Source organism: Xenopus laevis, chromosome 9_10L, assembly GCF_017654675.1.
Source record: "Xenopus laevis strain J_2021 chromosome 9_10L, Xenopus_laevis_v10.1, whole genome shotgun sequence".
NCBI classification, from domain to species: domain Eukaryota; kingdom Metazoa; phylum Chordata; class Amphibia; order Anura; family Pipidae; genus Xenopus; species Xenopus laevis.
Window position 1 is genome coordinate 102,172,962 of NC_054387.1, and position 17,336 is coordinate 102,190,297.

Sequence of the window (17,336 nt, forward strand, 5' to 3'; positions counted from 1 at the left end):
GGGGCCCCCTGTTAAAAAAAACTTGGGGCCCCAACAAAAAAAAATGTAAAAAAAACTAAAAAATAAACAAACATTGGTGGCAGGGGCCCCCTTCTAAGTTAAAAACAAATTGGGGCCCCAAAAAAAAATTTGAAAAAAAATTAATTTTTTTTTGAAAAAAAAAAAAAAACATTGGCGGCAGGGGCCCCCTTATAAGTTAAAAACAAATTGGGGCCCCAAAAAAAAATTTGAAAAAAAATTAATTTTTTTTTGAAAAAAAAAAAAAAACATTGGCGGCAGGGGCCCCCTTATAAGTTAAAAACAAATTGGGGCCCCAAAAAAAAAATTTGGAGAAAAAATTAATTTTTTTTTGAAAAAAAAAAAAAAACATTGGCGGCAGGGGCCCCCTTATAAGTTAAAAACAAATTGGGGCCCCAAAAAAAAAATTTGGAGAAAAAAATTTTTTTTTGAAAAAAAAAAAAATGGTGACAGGGGCCGGCCCCCTTACAAGTTAAAAACAAATTGGGGCCCCAAAAAAAATTTAAAAAAATAATTTTTTTTTGAAAAAAAAAAAAACTGGTGGCAGGGGCCCCCTTACAAGTTAAAAAAATTTGGGGCCACCAAAAAGAAAATTAATTTTTTTTTTAAAAAAAAAACCCAAAAAAAAACAATGGTGGCAAGGGGCCCCTTACGAGTTAAAAAAAAAATTGGGGCCCCAAAAACAAAAGTTTTAAAAAAAAAGATTGGTGGCAGGGGCCTATAGAATATTAAAATAATACATTGGTGGCCAGGGGATTAAAAAAAAAAAAAACACAAACTGGTGTTCAGTAGAATTGAACTCATGGCTTCAGTACTTCAACTTCGCCTCCTTTCGTGACTTCGGGTCTTTTCACCGCTTCAGGACTTCGGCTTCGGCTGTTTTCGTGACTTCGGGTCTTTGCGCTGCTTCAGGACTTCGGCTTCGGCTGTTTTCGTGACTTCGGGTCTTTTCGGCGCTTCGGGACTTCGGCTTTTTCCGTGACTTCGGGTCTTTTCGTCGCATCGGCTTCGGCTTTTCGGCACTTCCGCATTCGGCACTGAAGAGGCAAGACGTACGGCTCGGGTGCTCGTAAGGGGGGCCCGGATCTTCAAAAAAATGCAGCGCTGCCGGGCCCCCCTTCATGCCCGGGCCCGGTACGCTTGTCCCCCCTGTCCCCCCCTGATGGCGGCCTTGCCTCCCACACTTGCAATCCATTTGTAAGGGACAGTTGTACTATACTCATGGACATGTATGTAAAAAAATAAAGACTGTTGCCATCAGAATGTTCTAAATAATATAATTGCCTTTTGTATTAAAATAGCCAAGTGATAACGGTATCTTATAATTGTACATTATCTGTAGAGGCTACAGAACTAGATACCTCAATAAGTATAAATGGAGAAATTGGCAATGAGCACACTTGTCACTTTTGCCACCAGCATTTTAATCACTTCCATGAAGCTTTTACTACACATACTGCTTTATATGCAGATTGAAAGACCGCCTGTAGAAAAGGGGAAATCGAGTTGCAGTCACTGACTCGTGCTTTTTAGTCATATATTTACTTATGTCACCCAGTTAATGCACATGACAAAAATTTCTAGAATGGTATCTAAACCTCTCAACTCAAAAAACCTGATGATGTGTGAGCTAAATATCAGTTCTCTAATGTCTATACTTCTATTTCTGCAATTGTCAGTAAGGGCTAGTGACATTTTAATTTGCCTGGGGGGATATATATATATATATATATATATATATATATATATATATATATATATAGATATAGATATATAGTGAAGGAAGAAAACCGGCACTCACGAAAATGACATCAACCGTGCCTGGGTGCAGTCCTTGTTAGAGGATCAAATGTAGAGCAGGGAATGAAGATCGCACTCACAGGTCTTAGAAGTGATAAATTTCTCTTTATTCAGTGGACAATCGCTGACGTTTCGGCTGACACGACAGCCTTTCTCAAAGTGCAAAAATGGTTCAAATAAACGAAATAAATACCAAGTGTGGCGGGAAACACAAAGGAGCAACCGAAGGCAGGGGAAGTGACGTGTAAAAGACCAGTCACTGATGAGGTCTTTTACACGTCACTTCCCCTGCCTTCGGTTGCTCCTTTGTGTTTCCCGCCACACTTGGTATTTATTTTGTTTATTTGAACCATTTTTGCACTTTGAGAAAGGCTGTCGTGTCAGCCGAAAAATCAGCGATTGTCCACTGAATAAAGAGAAATTTATCACTTCTAAGACCTGTGAGTGCGATCTTCATTCCCTGCTATATATATATATATATATATATATATATATATATATATATATATATATATATATATATATATATATATATATATATATATATATATATATATATATATATATATATATATATATATTCTGGCATAAATGTGTCAAATTAGGGCCCTACTAGTAAGGTAACTGTCCTTATTTTGATTTCTTTCAGGTTGCTCATAAGGTTTGTTGGTGATAAGGATGCCCCAGATTGGCACGGGTACCTATACACATTTCTGTTGTTCTTCTGCGCCTGTCTTCAGACCCTCATCCTTCACAAATACTTTCATATCTGCTTCGTCACCGGCATGAGACTGAAAACTGCTGTTGTCGGACTTGTCTACCGTAAGGTACAAAAGATGCATTGTTAGTGAATCAGTCCCCTTCAGTCGTCTTCATGGCTGTTTACTTACATGCATCTTCTTATTCCTCAGGCTCTGGTCATCAACAACTCTGCCCGTCGTACTTCCACAATTGGCGAAATTGTAAACCTAATGTCTGTGGACGCGCAGAGGTTTATGGATTTGGCAACTTACATAAACATGATTTGGTCTGCTCCTCTTCAGGTTATATTGGCATTTTACTTGTTGTGGCAGGTGAGTCTGGATTCTTCCATACCTTTTCACTATCAATTATTTCATAGATGGGCTACCTGTGGCCTTTCATTTGAAGCTGAATTACATCCTTCATCATCTGCCCTTAGTGCTTGTATAGCACTTGAATATTAGCTTTAAAACATCTTTTCTCATTGCACCTTCCTCCATTTATTTGCATAATAGAGAAGTATTTGTATACAGTTCAGGGAGTCGTGTGACACAAATGATATCATAAAGCATTGATTATAAGCAATGATGTTGGTTACAAGGATATATTTTATTAGATATTCATGGCTCTTGAGTATTATAAACTGGTTATTTAGCAGGTCCAAAGAGCCAGTATAAAATAACCTTTTTATCATAATAAAGAATAAATTAGTGGGTACCCAAGCGACTTGTTGTTATTATTATTGATATTTTTATAAATACATATTATTTTTCTCATTTTAGAACCTGGGCCCATCTGTGCTAGCAGGTATAGCAGTCATGGTCCTGTTGGTTCCTGTGAACGCAGTGATTGCAATGAAAACCAAAAAGTATCAGGTAGGTAATGGTTCAATGAGGAGATGTGACCCGAGTCCTGCTTATGGCAACTCAGAACGTGGAGGTCAGGCTGTGGTTCCAATGTGCACTACAGATACATCACTACAGATATATTACATAAAAGCAGTCAACTACAGGATTAGCCTAGCGTAGTCATCAGCATCTAAGGGCAGGGGCACGCAGGCAGATTCAAGCAGATTTAGTCGCCTGGCGACTTATCGCCTCTTCTTCGGGGCGGCAATCTCCCGAACTGTCTTCCGCTTGTTAAATGATAAGTCGCCTGCGGCAATGCACTCTCGGTGCTTCGATTTCCGAAGTATCCTTGTGAGGCAACTTCGGTTAACTTCGGAAGTTGAAGCACCGCGAGTGCCATTGCGCTGGTGTTCTCTCATTATAGCAGGCGGAAGGCAGTTCAGGGAGATTGCCGCCCCGAAGAAGAGGCTCCTCTTCCGGCTTCTTCTTGCTTCAAATTTCCCGGGGAAAACGCATGCGCAGCTGAACGAAATAGCCAAATTTTTAGTTAAAGTTCGGCATTTCGTTCTACTTCACATTCACAGCCGCGCAAAGAAAGAGGAAGACTGAAGAGGGTTGCTCCATGGTGCTCACTGGTATAACCAGGGGCCAGTGCAGTTTTCTGCTGATAGGAGCACCGGCCCGGGGTTTCAGGTAAGTCAATACAATCACTTGGGGGTGCCTAATAAAGGGATAAAGCCAATTGCGTATTTTGTGTTCTATACAGTTGTCACATTAGAGAAAATATTTTCTGCCTTCCTGATATCGGTGATTTTGAATTTCATGACAGATGTCTCAAGTTTGGACTTTTGTGACTGGCATGGCAGATTGAAAGAATGAAGGACTTCCTTGTTAAATGTTATTTTGTTTTTGTTTTCTTCATTACTTTTAGGTTGTCCAGATGAAGTGCAAAGACAACAGAATAAAACTCATGAACGAAATTCTAAATGGCATCAAAGTGCTTAAGCTTTATGCCTGGGAATTAGCCTTTAAGGAAAAAGTCCTTGGGATCCGAAAGGACGAATTGAATGTTCTGAAGAAATCTGCATACCTGTCTGCCGTGGGAACCTTCACCTGGGTCTGTGCACCTTTCCTGGTAAGTAACTGTGAACGAAGCGATGGAATCGGTAAACCTCGAATATGGTACATTTAAGTCTGTATTAGCGCTAAAAAAATAGACGTTTATAGTTTCTGATTGAATGTAGACACACAATCATAGAGTAAATTACAGTTCTGCCTGCACCTCTATTGCTATTTTCATCATGGCAGGAAATAACAAAGACACCATTTACCTAAGTATTACTGTCAGAGCTGTTTAGGGCACCCACCAAATAAACTGTATCTGTGCATCTTTTCCATCAAAATTATGCTCAGTCATGTCATTTCGACCCAAAAAATGATGGTCTGTGTACTAAATAACATTGAAAACCTGGGAATATCTGCAGAGTGTAGCATATCACAGAATGGAGTGAACCTCTAATTTGGGCAGTGGAATATCTGCCCTTCAAGCGGACCTGTCACCTCCACATAAAAGCTGCATAATGAAAGTCCTTTGCAAATTTAAACATGCAACACAAATCATTATATTCATTAAAACATCCATCCATGTTATAAAGGTGTTTAAATATCTGAGCTGTCAATCAAATATTATCTGGCCCGCTTCTATGCCTAAAGCTGGCTATAGGCGCAAAGATTTAATCGTACGAATCTCAGATTCGTATGGTTTTTGGGCCGCGTGTGGAGTGTCCCAACATTTTTCGTGCCATGGCGATCGGTCGTTCGGACAGGTTAGAACATTTCTGTCAGCTACTGATAATATCTCTGCATGTTTTGCTGTTCTTACGATATTAGTGGGAGAGTGTCGCTAGCTTTTGTTGGACATAACTTTCATACGATTGCTGTCAAGGGCTGAACATCGGCTGATCTGTTCTTTTACTACTTTATTTGATCTGAATCAGGCTCTATAATTAACATTGCCACCTTTTATCGCAGTGGAGACCGGGCAGGGGCGGGGCTGTGATGCAGAGGGGGCGGGGCGGGCCGCGGAGGAGGGTGGATCGTGATGTTGGGGGCTGCACTATGACACATTGATTGGCTGATAGGCGTGTCAATCATAGTTTTGACCCGGGCAGACCTTCAAAATTACCGGCTGTCCAGGTCAAAACCAGGCAACCCTATCTAGAATTGTGTAATCCATTGCACATGGGTATTAGGTCCCCCATTCCGGTGCATACACAAGATTTTGGGGTGATACGCAATTTGTCTTAATAACTAAGGCTCATGCCTGCTTGCTGTTATTGTGTAATTCCAAGACTGAAGGAAACAAAATGCAAAAAATATAGTGTAAATAAAGTTTATTTGGTGCAACTAACATGATTAGAAAAGAATTAGAAATTATTACTTTGAGTGACAGTTCCCTTTTCAGTAGTGGGTTACTCACTTGTCCTGTGTTTTTGGAGGTGTCAAGGGATAACCATTGCATCTTGTTTTGCTGAGAGTGAAGCAGATGTATTTTCACTTTGCTGAGTAACATGTTACGGTATCCACATCACATGCAAGTCCTCTTTTTCTGTTCCCTTTTGTGCTTAGTTCTAGACATAGTCTAGGATCAAAATAAAGATTCTGTTTCAGGGTTTTCTCAATATAACAACTGGAACATGGACTCTAGCTGTGTATGTGTTCCAATATTGCACTGAACGCTGTCTTTTATTTCATGATGTGCCAGGGAAAATATATTACACCCACATTAGGATAAACTATGTATTGTTTATAAGGAGAATATTGTACATGGAAAATGCTCTGGTCTAGGTTCATGCTTACATTAGTATAAGGATGAGAGAAGACAGAAGATAAAGTAAAGTAGAACTTGCTGCTCTGGGCCATATACACTGTACATGGTGTAGGGAAGGCTGCTTTACTTTTTTTTTTTTTTTTGCTGAAAATTTGAAGTACAATACAGACGTTTGTGTGTGTGTAAAATTAGTCCCTTTAAAAATACTTAAAAGGACTAGTAGAATTCTTAATAAATGAGATGAAAGTAAAGGTGGCCATACACGGAGAGATCCGCTTGTTTGGCAATGTCGCCAAACGAGCCGATCTCTCCCTGATATGCCCACCTTGAGATGGGCAATATCGGGCTGATCCGATCGTGGGCCCTAGGGTCCAACGATCGGATCCTAACAATGGCTAACGGGCGGTCAGATCGTGGGACTGCATCAACGAAAAGATGCGGCCACGATCCGACAGGATTTTTAGTCCTATCCGATCGACATCAAGATATTGATCGAGGAAGCCCGTCGTAGGGCCCCATACACGGGCCAATAAGCTGCCGACTCGGTCTGTCAGCAGCTTTTATCGGCCCGAGTATGTCCACCTTAAGTGTAACTCTGGCCAGACCGGGTCATTCACCTTTGAGTTCATTTTTAGTATGATGCAGAGAGTGATATTCTGAGACAATTTGCAATTGGTCTTCATTTTTTATTATATTGCGTTAGTTTGCTAAAATTGCAGATTTGAATAAAAAGCTATCTGGTTGCTAGTGTCCAAATACATTAGCAACCATGCAACGATTTGAATAAGATACAGGAATAGGAATTGGAGAGGGTCTGAATAGACAGATGAGTAATACAAAGTAGCAATAACAATACATGTGAGCCTTACAGAGCATTTGTTTTTAGATGGGGTCAGTGAGCATTTGAAAGCTGGAAAGAGTCTCACGAAAAAGACAAATAATTAAAAAAACGATATGAAATAAATAATGAAGACCAATTGAAAAATTGCTTAGATTTGGCAACTCTATAACACTCTAAAAGTTAACTTGTAGTGAACCATCCCTTTAAGAATATGCTATCATTTTGTGCCACATTGTTTTCTCTGAAAATACACCTTGCACCTATAAACTTGTATAGGCATTTGGTGTATATTCTTGGACAGCTGCCTTTTCATTCCTTTATAAGTATGCCCCAAGGTGTTTGGCTTGTTGTTGTCCAATCATGGAGTGTTGCGGCAGTCAAAATGTGCATTCAGCTCTTTACTGTTATCTGTAGTGTTGGAGAATGTCATAGTTTGGGTTTTGAAGTGATTAAAGCATGTTGTGTGCAATAGGCCTGTATCCGTTTATTATTTTCTTTCTGTCTCTTACAATCTCTTGTTCCCTCCTCTTTCCAGGTAGCTTTGTCTACGTTTGCAGTTTATGTTCTGAGCGATGAACAAAATGTCCTGGATGCAGAGAAGGCCTTTGTTTCTTTGGCCTTATTTAATATTCTCAGGTTCCCCTTGAACATGTTGCCCATGGTTATCAGCAGCATGGTGCAGGTAAGATTCCAGAACCTTTACTCTTTTCTACATATCAATTAAAAAAGAATGTGGCTAAAAATGCCATATTTTTGATACTGAACTTATTGCACCAGCCTAAAGTTTCAGCTTCAAACTTATCACAGGGGGTCACCATCTTGGATAGTGTCTGTGACATTAACATGCTCAGTGGGCTCTGAGCAGCTGATGAAAAGCTAAGCTTAGGGTTTGTTGTAAATTATCCGGCAGAAATTGAGAATGTCCTGTAATATAAGCTGATGCTACAGGGCTGATTATTAAATTCTGATGCTAATTGCACTGGTTTATGTGCTGCCATGTAGTAATTATCTGTATTAATTAGGGATGCACCGAATCCAGGATTCGGTTCGGTATTCGGCCAGGATTCGGCCTTTTTCAGCAGGATTCGGATTCGGCCGAATCCTTCTACCCGGCCGAACCGAATCCGAATCCTAATTTGCATATGCAAATTAGGAGCGGGGAGGGAAATTGCGTGACTTTTTGTTAGAGAGTAAAGGAAGTAAAAAATGTTTTCCCCTTCCCGCCCCTAATTTGCATATGCAAATTAGGGTTCGGATTCGGTTCGGTATTCGGCCGAATCTTTCACGAAGTATTCGGGGGTTCGGCCGAATCCAAAAAAGTGGATTCAGTGCATCCCTAGTTTTAATTACTAATCAGCCTTATATTGTGACATTTATATTCTATGTGTACTGTATATTGTGAGTGGATCCCTAAGCTCAGTAAGTGACAGCAGCACAGAGCATGTGCAGTGAATCAGCAGAAAAGAAGATGGGGAGCTACTGGGGCATCTTTGGAGACACAGATCTTTACTGCTAAAGGACTTTGGTTGCCTTGGGCTGGTACAGAAGCCCAGAACATAATGTACAACATTTCTAGCTACTTCTTTATTTTAACTTTCCTTGTCCTTTAAACCAGCCTAAATGCCTGAATGTATTTTAATCTAGGCGAGCGTCTCACTGAAGCGCCTAAGGGTATTCCTGTCACACGAAGAACTGGAACCAGAGAGCATCATCCGAGAGCCACAAAAGAGCTGTAAATTCCATTTTTACATTTTTTGCATTTGGGAATATTTATAGTTTGGATTAGTGATGTGTGGCTTCTGCACAAAATCTTCGGGTTGCGGGTGGATCTCTTTCTTACCACCCATAAAGCTAAAACATTGAAGAGCAGGGCTAAAAAATGTAGTATTCTTTTCTGGGCAGCTGAAACAATAGGCAAACCACATATTCAACATCAGACTGATGCTGGATGCAAAATGCATTTGTTCTTGCATACAGTGAAATCTTAATTTTTTTAGTTATACATATACATTAATAAAGACAATGTAAGTATAGCCTTTTCCTCTTTTTTCCTTAGCTGATGGCTGTATTAACATGAAGGATGCTACGTTTTCCTGGTCTAGGAATGATCCTCCCTCACTTGAAGAGTAAGATTTTTTTTTATTAGTTACCCAAATTGGACTTTATTCTACTGTATATCTTTTATTTATTGGAGGATGCATGGCTGATGTATATTTCGGGGCAAATGTATTAAGGGTCGAATATCGAGGGTTTATTAACCCTCGATATTTGACTGGCGAATTAAAATCCTTCAAATATCGAAGTCGAAGTAGTTTGCACAATTCGTTCGATCGAACAATTAAATCCTTCGAATCGAAGGATTTTAATCCATTGATCGAAGGATTATCCTTCGATCAGAAAAAACTTGGAAAGCCTATGGGGACCTTCCCCATAGGCTAACATTGACTTCGGTAGCTTTTAGGTGGCGAACTAGGGGGTCAAAGTTTTTTCTTAAAAAGACTTTCGAGACTATCGAATGGTCGAATAGTCGAACGATTTTTAGTTCGAATCATTTGATTCAAAGGTCGTGGTCGAAGTAGCCAATTTGATGGTCAAAGTAGCCAAAAAAAACATTCGAAAATCGTGCTATTTTTCCTCTATTCCTTCACTCGAACTTAGTGAATGGGCCCCTTAGTGTATTAGAATTTAGGCATAACAACATTTTAGATTATGATATGCAGAAGCTTTCTGTCATGGCACTGTTCATTCTGCTTGTATTTATAATTAAGCATGATTTCTCTAAAACAGAGTGTGGAGAATTATATGCATGCAGAACAATAACCAAGGGCTTCCCTGCCTGTTTAGATGATAGCAGAGGCTGGTAAGCTCTAAGGGCAAGTGCAAGTTGCCTCTACTTCTCCCTCATCCAGAGAATCAAATTTCAGGGATGTATAATGGAGATTCCATAACTGTTCTGGTAATCATAAACTCGTTATTTTGGTCTTTCTGTAAAATTCTATTGTGAAAAATTACCCCCGCTTGTAAAATAAAAGGATATTATAAGTTAATGAAGAATTCCATGACCATATAAAAAGCATGAGGCTGAAGACCGAATCAGGTCATGGAACATCGAGGTGACTTCTAAGATCCTCATATGTCGCAACAGGGGGTACTTTATTTATTATAATACACAAGTTTCAGCGAGTCATGTGACGGAAATGACATCACTAAGCTCCGATTATAACAGATGATATCACTAAGTACCGTTTAGTACCATTTAATTTACAGGATAGTTAGAGTTTCTGTTGAATTGACAGCTGATTCCTTGATCAGTTTATTTGGCGATGCGTGCCAAAAGAAACCCTTTAGCCTATGATTAAGTGCCCATTTTGGCATGAAACGCATAAGGCTGTTTTTTTTTTTTTTGTGCGATGCTTTTTCTTTAAATAAATGTTTTATTAATTGCACCACTTTTTTTGTTGGTCCAGTTTGTGTAAATAAATGGGATAGTCGTCTTCATACCAAGTCTATTGGAACATAATTTAAACATTAAGAATAAACCCAGTAGGCTGGTTTTGCCACCAATAAGGATAAAATGTACTGTTGTTTTATTACAAAAAAAGGGAATAATTTGGATTATTCAGATAAAAAGGTGTCTATGGGAGTACATAGAAAAAAATCACTGTAGTAAATCTGTTTTGCCAGTGCCTCAACCTAATGTTTTTAACCTTTAGATGACGCAAATACTAAGTTTCTGCTAGGTTTCTCCTGCTCTAACTGACTTGAGTCACAACTGACTCTTTACAGTATAAAAAATGTAATGCTGAGAAACACCAATAGACCATTTATTTACCCAAAAAGAAGGATTTTTAGTAGAAGAGTGGATGCCATTACACAGCATGAACTCTATGCTCTAAATGCTCTAGCATTGTTTTTTATTTTTTGTATGTTAATTATGGCCAGCGGTGGTATTATCAAACATATCTATTTATTTTTCAGCATTGATCTTTCTATCCCAGAGGGCTCCTTGGTTGCTGTTGTTGGGCAAGTGGGGTGTGGAAAATCTTCCTTGCTGTCTGCGCTGTTGGGGGAGATGGAAAAGCAAGATGGCTATGTGGCTATGAAGGTAGGTCAAGCAGCTTCCTGTTTTTTCTTTTTAAAAAAAACCAAAAACATTCATCCTATCAAATGAGAAGAGCCATGTGTATAAATAAGGTATACTCTTAAAGGAATTGTTCAGTATAAAAATAAAAACTGGGTAAATAGATAAAATGTGCAAAAAGATGTAATGTATAAAGGCTGGAGTGACTTGATGTCTAACATAATAGCCAGAACACTACTTCCTGCTTTTCAGCTCTCATGATTTCCACTGATTGGTTACCAGGCAGTAACCAATCAGTGACTTGAGGGGGGCCACATGGGTCATAACTGTTGCTTTTGAATCTGAGCTGAATGCTGAGGAACAATTGCAAACTCACTGAACAGTTATGTCTCATGTGGCCCCCCTTCAAGTCTCTGACTGACTCAGAGTTAGAGAGCTGAAAAGCAGGAAGTTGTGTTCTTTTATTTTATGTTAGACATCCCGTCTCTCCAACATGTCGAAATTCGACCCTCGAATTGAAATCCTTCGACTTCGATATTCAATATTTTTAGCGTATTCGAAAAATCGAATAGAAATAGTTCCAACGATTAAATCATTTGTTTCGAACGATTTTTAGCGATCGATCGAAGGATTTCTATTCAACCAAAAAAAACTTAGAAAAGTGCACTTCTGTAGCTTTAATTTGGCGAAGTATGAAGTCGAAGTTTTTTTAAAGAGTCAGTAGTCAAACGATTTTTACTTCGAATCGTTCGAGTCGAAGGTCGTAGTAGCCTATTCGATGGTCGAAGTACCCAAAAAATTACTTCGAAATTCAAACTTTTTTAACTTCGAAAATTGACTCGAGCTTAGTAAATCTGCCCCTACGTGTGCAGAATAATCTACCGCACTACCAATCTAGGGTAATATATTTTACTAAAAATATGTAAGAAAAGGGAACATTTTGTTCATATAATACCTTAAAAAATAATTGAGGTCCTGGGCATCAATACGTTGTACAGGTATGGGATACGTTATCCAGAAACCGGTTATCCAGAAAGCTCCGAATCACGGAAAGGCACTCTCCCATTTTATCCAAAGAATCCAAATTTTTATAAATGATTTCCTTTTCCCCTGTAGTAATAAAACAGTATCTTGTACTTGATCCCAGCTAAGATATAATTAATCCTTATTGGAAGCAAAATCAGCCTATTGGGTTTTTTTACATGATTTTCTAGTAGACTTAAGGTATGAAGATCTAAATTACAGTAAGATCCATTATCTGGAGCATTCTGGATAACAGGTCCCATACCTGTGATAGGATAGGATCTGAGAACCCAAACCATTTAATTTACTGCTGTTTATGATGTTCCCTTCAGGGATCTTTGGCTTATGTTCCTCAACAAGCCTGGATACAGAATGCATCTCTTAAAGACAACATCCTGTTCGGAAGAGAATGCAATGAATCTATGTACAAAAAAGTGGTAGAAGCTTGTGCCCTGATACCTGACTTGGAGATCCTACCTACTGGGGACAGGACAGAAATTGGAGAAAAGGTTAGACTTACCCTATGATTAATGCTTAGTTTGCCTTTATTGTCATTTGGATATAATCACAGATGCTCTGATATCTTCCATGAGCCTTTGTGCATGTACAAGTTCCCAAAGAGAACTGCTAATATTAACGCTTTCTTTTTTTTATATTTCCCCTTCTTTTATTTTTCTTATGCCAAGGGGGTGAATTTATCTGGAGGGCAAAAACAGAGAGTAAGCCTTGCCCGTGCAGTTTATTGTAACACGGATATCTATTTACTTGATGACCCTTTATCTGCAGTGGATGCTCACGTGGGGAAGCACATATTTGATAAAGTCATTGGGCCTAAAGGAATGCTTAAAAATAAAGTGAGTATGTTATTTGTTGCCTGGTGTATACTGTGTTAAATTTCTACTTTGCTGTATGGATCTTGCCACAAATGTTCTTTTCCCCCATCCCATTACTAGCATGGTCTGTTCCTTAAAGGGGTTGTTCAGCTTTGAGTTAACTTTTAGTATGATGTAGAGAGGGATATTCAGAGTCAATTTGCAAATGGTTTTAAATTTTTATTATTTGTAGTTTTTTGAGTTAATTAGCTTTTTATTTAGCAGCTCTCCAGTTTGCAATCTCGGCAATCTGGTTGCTAGGGTCCAAATTACCCTAGCAACCATGAAATGATATGAATAAGAGACTGGAATATGAATAGAAGAGGGTCTGAATAGAAAGAGAAGTAATAAAATGTAGCAATAACAATACATTTGTAGCATTTGTTTTTAGATGGGGTCAGTGACTGGAAAGAGTCAGAGTCTTTGTGATCAAGTTACTAAAAGATGTATCCCACTATATTGACATTGATAAGTATATCGCCATGAGTGCCCCTCTTTTATAGAATAACTGCTATTAAATTGCCCACACATTACAGCTTGATAACCACTGTATTGGTAAGAAAGGTTAACATCTCTCCCACTGCCCACCATACTGCATGGCTTACATAACTACACTGTGCCTGTTCCCAATCCCTAGTTTCTTTGTCCCCAAATTCTAATAATTAGGCTTGCCTAGTCTTCCCCATAGGAAGGGAATTCATTTTGTAATTGGCTAGGGATAAGCCATTGATAAGGATAAGACATGTCTTCGGGACTTGGGAGAACTGGCATTTAGTGAGGTAGGTACCATCTACAAAAAATGGTCTATTAACTGCCCAACAAATGATAGTGTAAGAAAGAAAGACCTCATAGGCCATATACTGGGGATACTGACTAGCCATATGGTCGTACCCTTCCCATCTTGGACCTCCTAAGACCCAAGAGGAGCCTGCCATTAACAAGTGACACATCACTGAACTTAAACCCTCTCGATGACCTTTTGGTCCTGGACAAAGCTTCTCCAATACACACAACTGTGAAAAAGTAAATGATAAATAAATTGTAAATAATTAAGGAAACAAATCTTGTTTGTAATTTTTAAAAAAAAAAAACATTAGGTAATAGTAAAACTAGTGTTCTAGTATCACAGTGATGGGCTTCCTAGTGCTAGCTGATTTAACTAAATTTTTTTTTTTTTACATTTTCCTGGTTTAATAACTTTCAGCAGAGCAAAATCCCTGCCAGCTTCTTTTGTATTTCTGCTGAGCTTGAATCTGCTCCAGTACAAACAGAACAATGCCATCCCTGTCATTAATGTTTTGTTCTTGTAAGTTAATGTCTCCAAAGGCCAGCCATTCCCTCTAGTTACTCCAGTATGTCTGCCGTGGTTTATCTGGCGATGAACACACTCGGGCAGTACAAGATTCCACAGGTATGATGGGCAACCCACGACTTAGTCCATTTGTTGGTGGCCTCCTAAAACCTATTGAATTGGACTTTTGACAAAGCTGCATCAGCTGCATTATTTATTTACCAGGAATATGCTCTGCATTGATCCAAATGTCCTACTTTTAATGTGGCCATACACAGGCTGATAAAAGCTACCAGCAGATTATGTTGGCAGCTTATTGGCCAGTGTATGGGGCTCTCCACAGGCTTCTCCGACCATTATCTGGACGATCGGGCAGGTTTAAATCCCAAAAGCAAAAAGAGCAGGTGCCAATGTGGGCATTTCCACAGTAAATGGAGTTGCAATAAAGCAAAAATTTGCATGAGGAGGAGGATATACATACAGTTCATCCCAGTCCACAGGTGCATATCCATGAAAAAAAAAAAATAGTTCAGTCCCTTCAAAAATCAGTCAAAGGCAGTTAAAAGTACAAAAATGTTTATTAGGACATAGTAGACAACGGCCTTAAATCCCAATTACCGACCACCTGCATCCCATGTTGTGATAGGCCCATGATTGGATCAGCCTGATATGGCCCACTTAAGATGGGCATATAGGGGCAAGATCGCTCGTTTGGCGACCTCTCCAAGCGAGTAGATCTGCACATGTATGGCTCAAAAAACAACCTGACTCCAGATTCTTATTATGGGGGGAATCGTATGTAAGGTTGTGAAGTTTGGGGGATCACAGCGGGGTTTTCCACCAGACATGCAGGCCACTCCAGATTGAAGGTAAAACAGTCTGTTTATTTTTTCTCAATTCAGGTTTAGGCTTTCAGCAGCAAACAGAAAACAAAACAGCTTCACTTCAGCAGTATATAAGTCCAAACATAAGAATAGCTTACTTACTACCAACCATATAACATGCAGTCTTTAGGGAATGAACTCTCCAGTCTTTTAGCGAGACAGCATTTTCTGTTTAACTCAGCAGTGAGTTACCACTTGTGAAAAACTTCCACACCTCTCACCTGCTGCTCACCTCCATTAAACACTCCTTGGATGTCCAGCCTACCTCTGGCTGGTTAACCCCATGGTGTCTCTTAAAGAGGTAATTTCAAAACCTAAAGAATTGGGATATATACCGGTCATCTACAATATATTCCCAAGCTTCTACACTGTATTACCCCCATGTGTCAGCTCCAGCTAATCCTTGTGTTTGCCAGCTGTGTACCCTAAACTTCCAAAACCAACAGCAATGTTACTTGCTATGCCACTATTATTAAAGATTGTACCATAGTCTGCCGACCCTTCCGCATCCGTTTTACATACGGATGAAGCCACTTGGATTTTTGTGTTAAATGCGTCAAGACTCTGAAGAAACTGTGTTAGCTAAAGTCATTATAACTCATTTAATACATACCAAAGCACCATCAGTAGGATTATGCGCAAAAAAGATTTATTGAAGACAATATATTCTGTAATAAATCTCCTTATCGGTGCCCCTGTGGGTGAATAAGGGGCTCTGTATCATTTGGGTTGCACTCTTAGCTGTCTCTTTGAGTAGCCTTTGTTTTTACACAGAAAGATAGCTTGATGCACAGCATAAAATCGAACATCTGTTGCTAAGAAATAAATTGTTTGAAGGGGCTGGATAATCAAATACATTAAATCAAATATATTAAAACTGACACTTTTTAGGGGTTATTATTCCTTTAAATCTCCATAGGTAACCAATGTTGTCAATGACTGCTGTTAATATTGACTTGACCATTGTAACTTCTCCGTGCCAATTTCTGTCCCTTGTGAATAGACTCGTATTCTTGTTACTCATGGTGTAAGTTACCTGCCTCAAATGGACTCCATCATAGTAATGGTTGACGGGAAAATCACAGAAGTTGGATCTTACCAGGACCTCTTGAAGCAAGATGGAGCATTTGCTGAATTCCTTCGTACCTACGCCAATGCTGAACAAAATAAACAACAATACAGTAAGCCAAGTAACCAAAATGAGACTATATCTGAACGTTCTGTATTTTGCTGTGTGTCACTGTTTATTATGTTTATCTCCCTCAAGCTTACAACACTGGGTCAAGGTAAAAAGCCTAGGGGTACGTACCAATAACATTCAGTAGGCCAGTGAATAACATAATGCAAAGTGATGCAAGGGATTCCAGTTTATGCAATATACAGGGATAATGTGTTTAAGGTCACCAATGACTTAATACATTGGTTGTAAAGTAGAAATAATAACTGTTAAATGTAAACTTTGAATAAAAGATACAGAAGTATAGTACACATGTGATTCTATATACCACATTTGGCGAAGCAGCAACCGGATCTAACAAATCGGCCAATTCTATCTATATTTAATGATCATCAATCTATATGTGGGGCCCCAAGTTAGAGATTTGGACAGTCTTTGAAGAATAGTGCTGGGATATACCATGTTAGAGCAGGGTTCTCCAACCTTTTTTCCCCGTGACCAACATTCAGTAGAAAGAGTTGGGGAGCAACAAAAGCATTTAAAATGTTCCTGGGTGGTGCAAAATAAGTGCTGCGATTGGCCATTTGGTAGCACCTATGTGGACTGTCAGCCTACAGGAGGCTCTGTTTGGCAGTACATCTGGTTTTTATGCAACCAAAACGTGTCTCCAAGCCAGGAATTCAAAAATAAGCAACTGCTTTGAGGCCACTGGGGGCAACATCGGGATTGGTGAGCAACAGGTTTCTCTCAAGCCACTGAAAAAGACAAAAAACCCTTGGGGACTGACCCAAATTTCTAATGAGCTGAGACATTGTTCTTGCTTGTTTACCATACTCCTAGACTATTCCAATTGATTGATGTGAAGCATTGTGCTGTAAATTGGCAAATTTTGTTACCAGAGATTAAAGGTGGGCATGTCGGGGAGAGATC

General features: G+C 39.2%; 1 protein-coding gene across 3 annotated transcripts in view; it reads left to right on the forward strand.

Moving 5' to 3' along the window:
• The window catches only part of abcc1.L (ATP binding cassette subfamily C member 1 L homeolog), a 78,942-nt gene that overhangs the window by 40,673 nt on the left and 20,933 nt on the right, over positions 1-17,336 (forward strand). For 2 of the 3 annotated variants that reach the window (XM_018236333.2, XM_018236335.2), the window contains exons 9-19: positions 2,468-2,645; positions 2,730-2,891; positions 3,342-3,434; positions 4,339-4,542; positions 7,614-7,760; positions 8,723-8,810; positions 9,135-9,204; positions 11,057-11,183; positions 12,515-12,691; positions 12,869-13,036; positions 16,233-16,410. In XM_018236333.2, coding sequence (XP_018091822.1) covers positions 2,468-2,645; positions 2,730-2,891; positions 3,342-3,434; positions 4,339-4,542; positions 7,614-7,760; positions 8,723-8,810; positions 9,135-9,204; positions 11,057-11,183; positions 12,515-12,691; positions 12,869-13,036; positions 16,233-16,410 — 1,592 coding nt within the window. Of the gene's footprint in view, positions 1-2,467; positions 2,646-2,729; positions 2,892-3,341; positions 3,435-4,338; positions 4,543-7,613; positions 7,761-8,722; positions 8,811-9,134; positions 9,205-11,056; positions 11,184-12,514; positions 12,692-12,868; positions 13,037-16,232; positions 16,420-17,336 lie in introns of all 3 variants that reach the window. The other variant, XM_018236334.2, reaches the window with a different exon arrangement.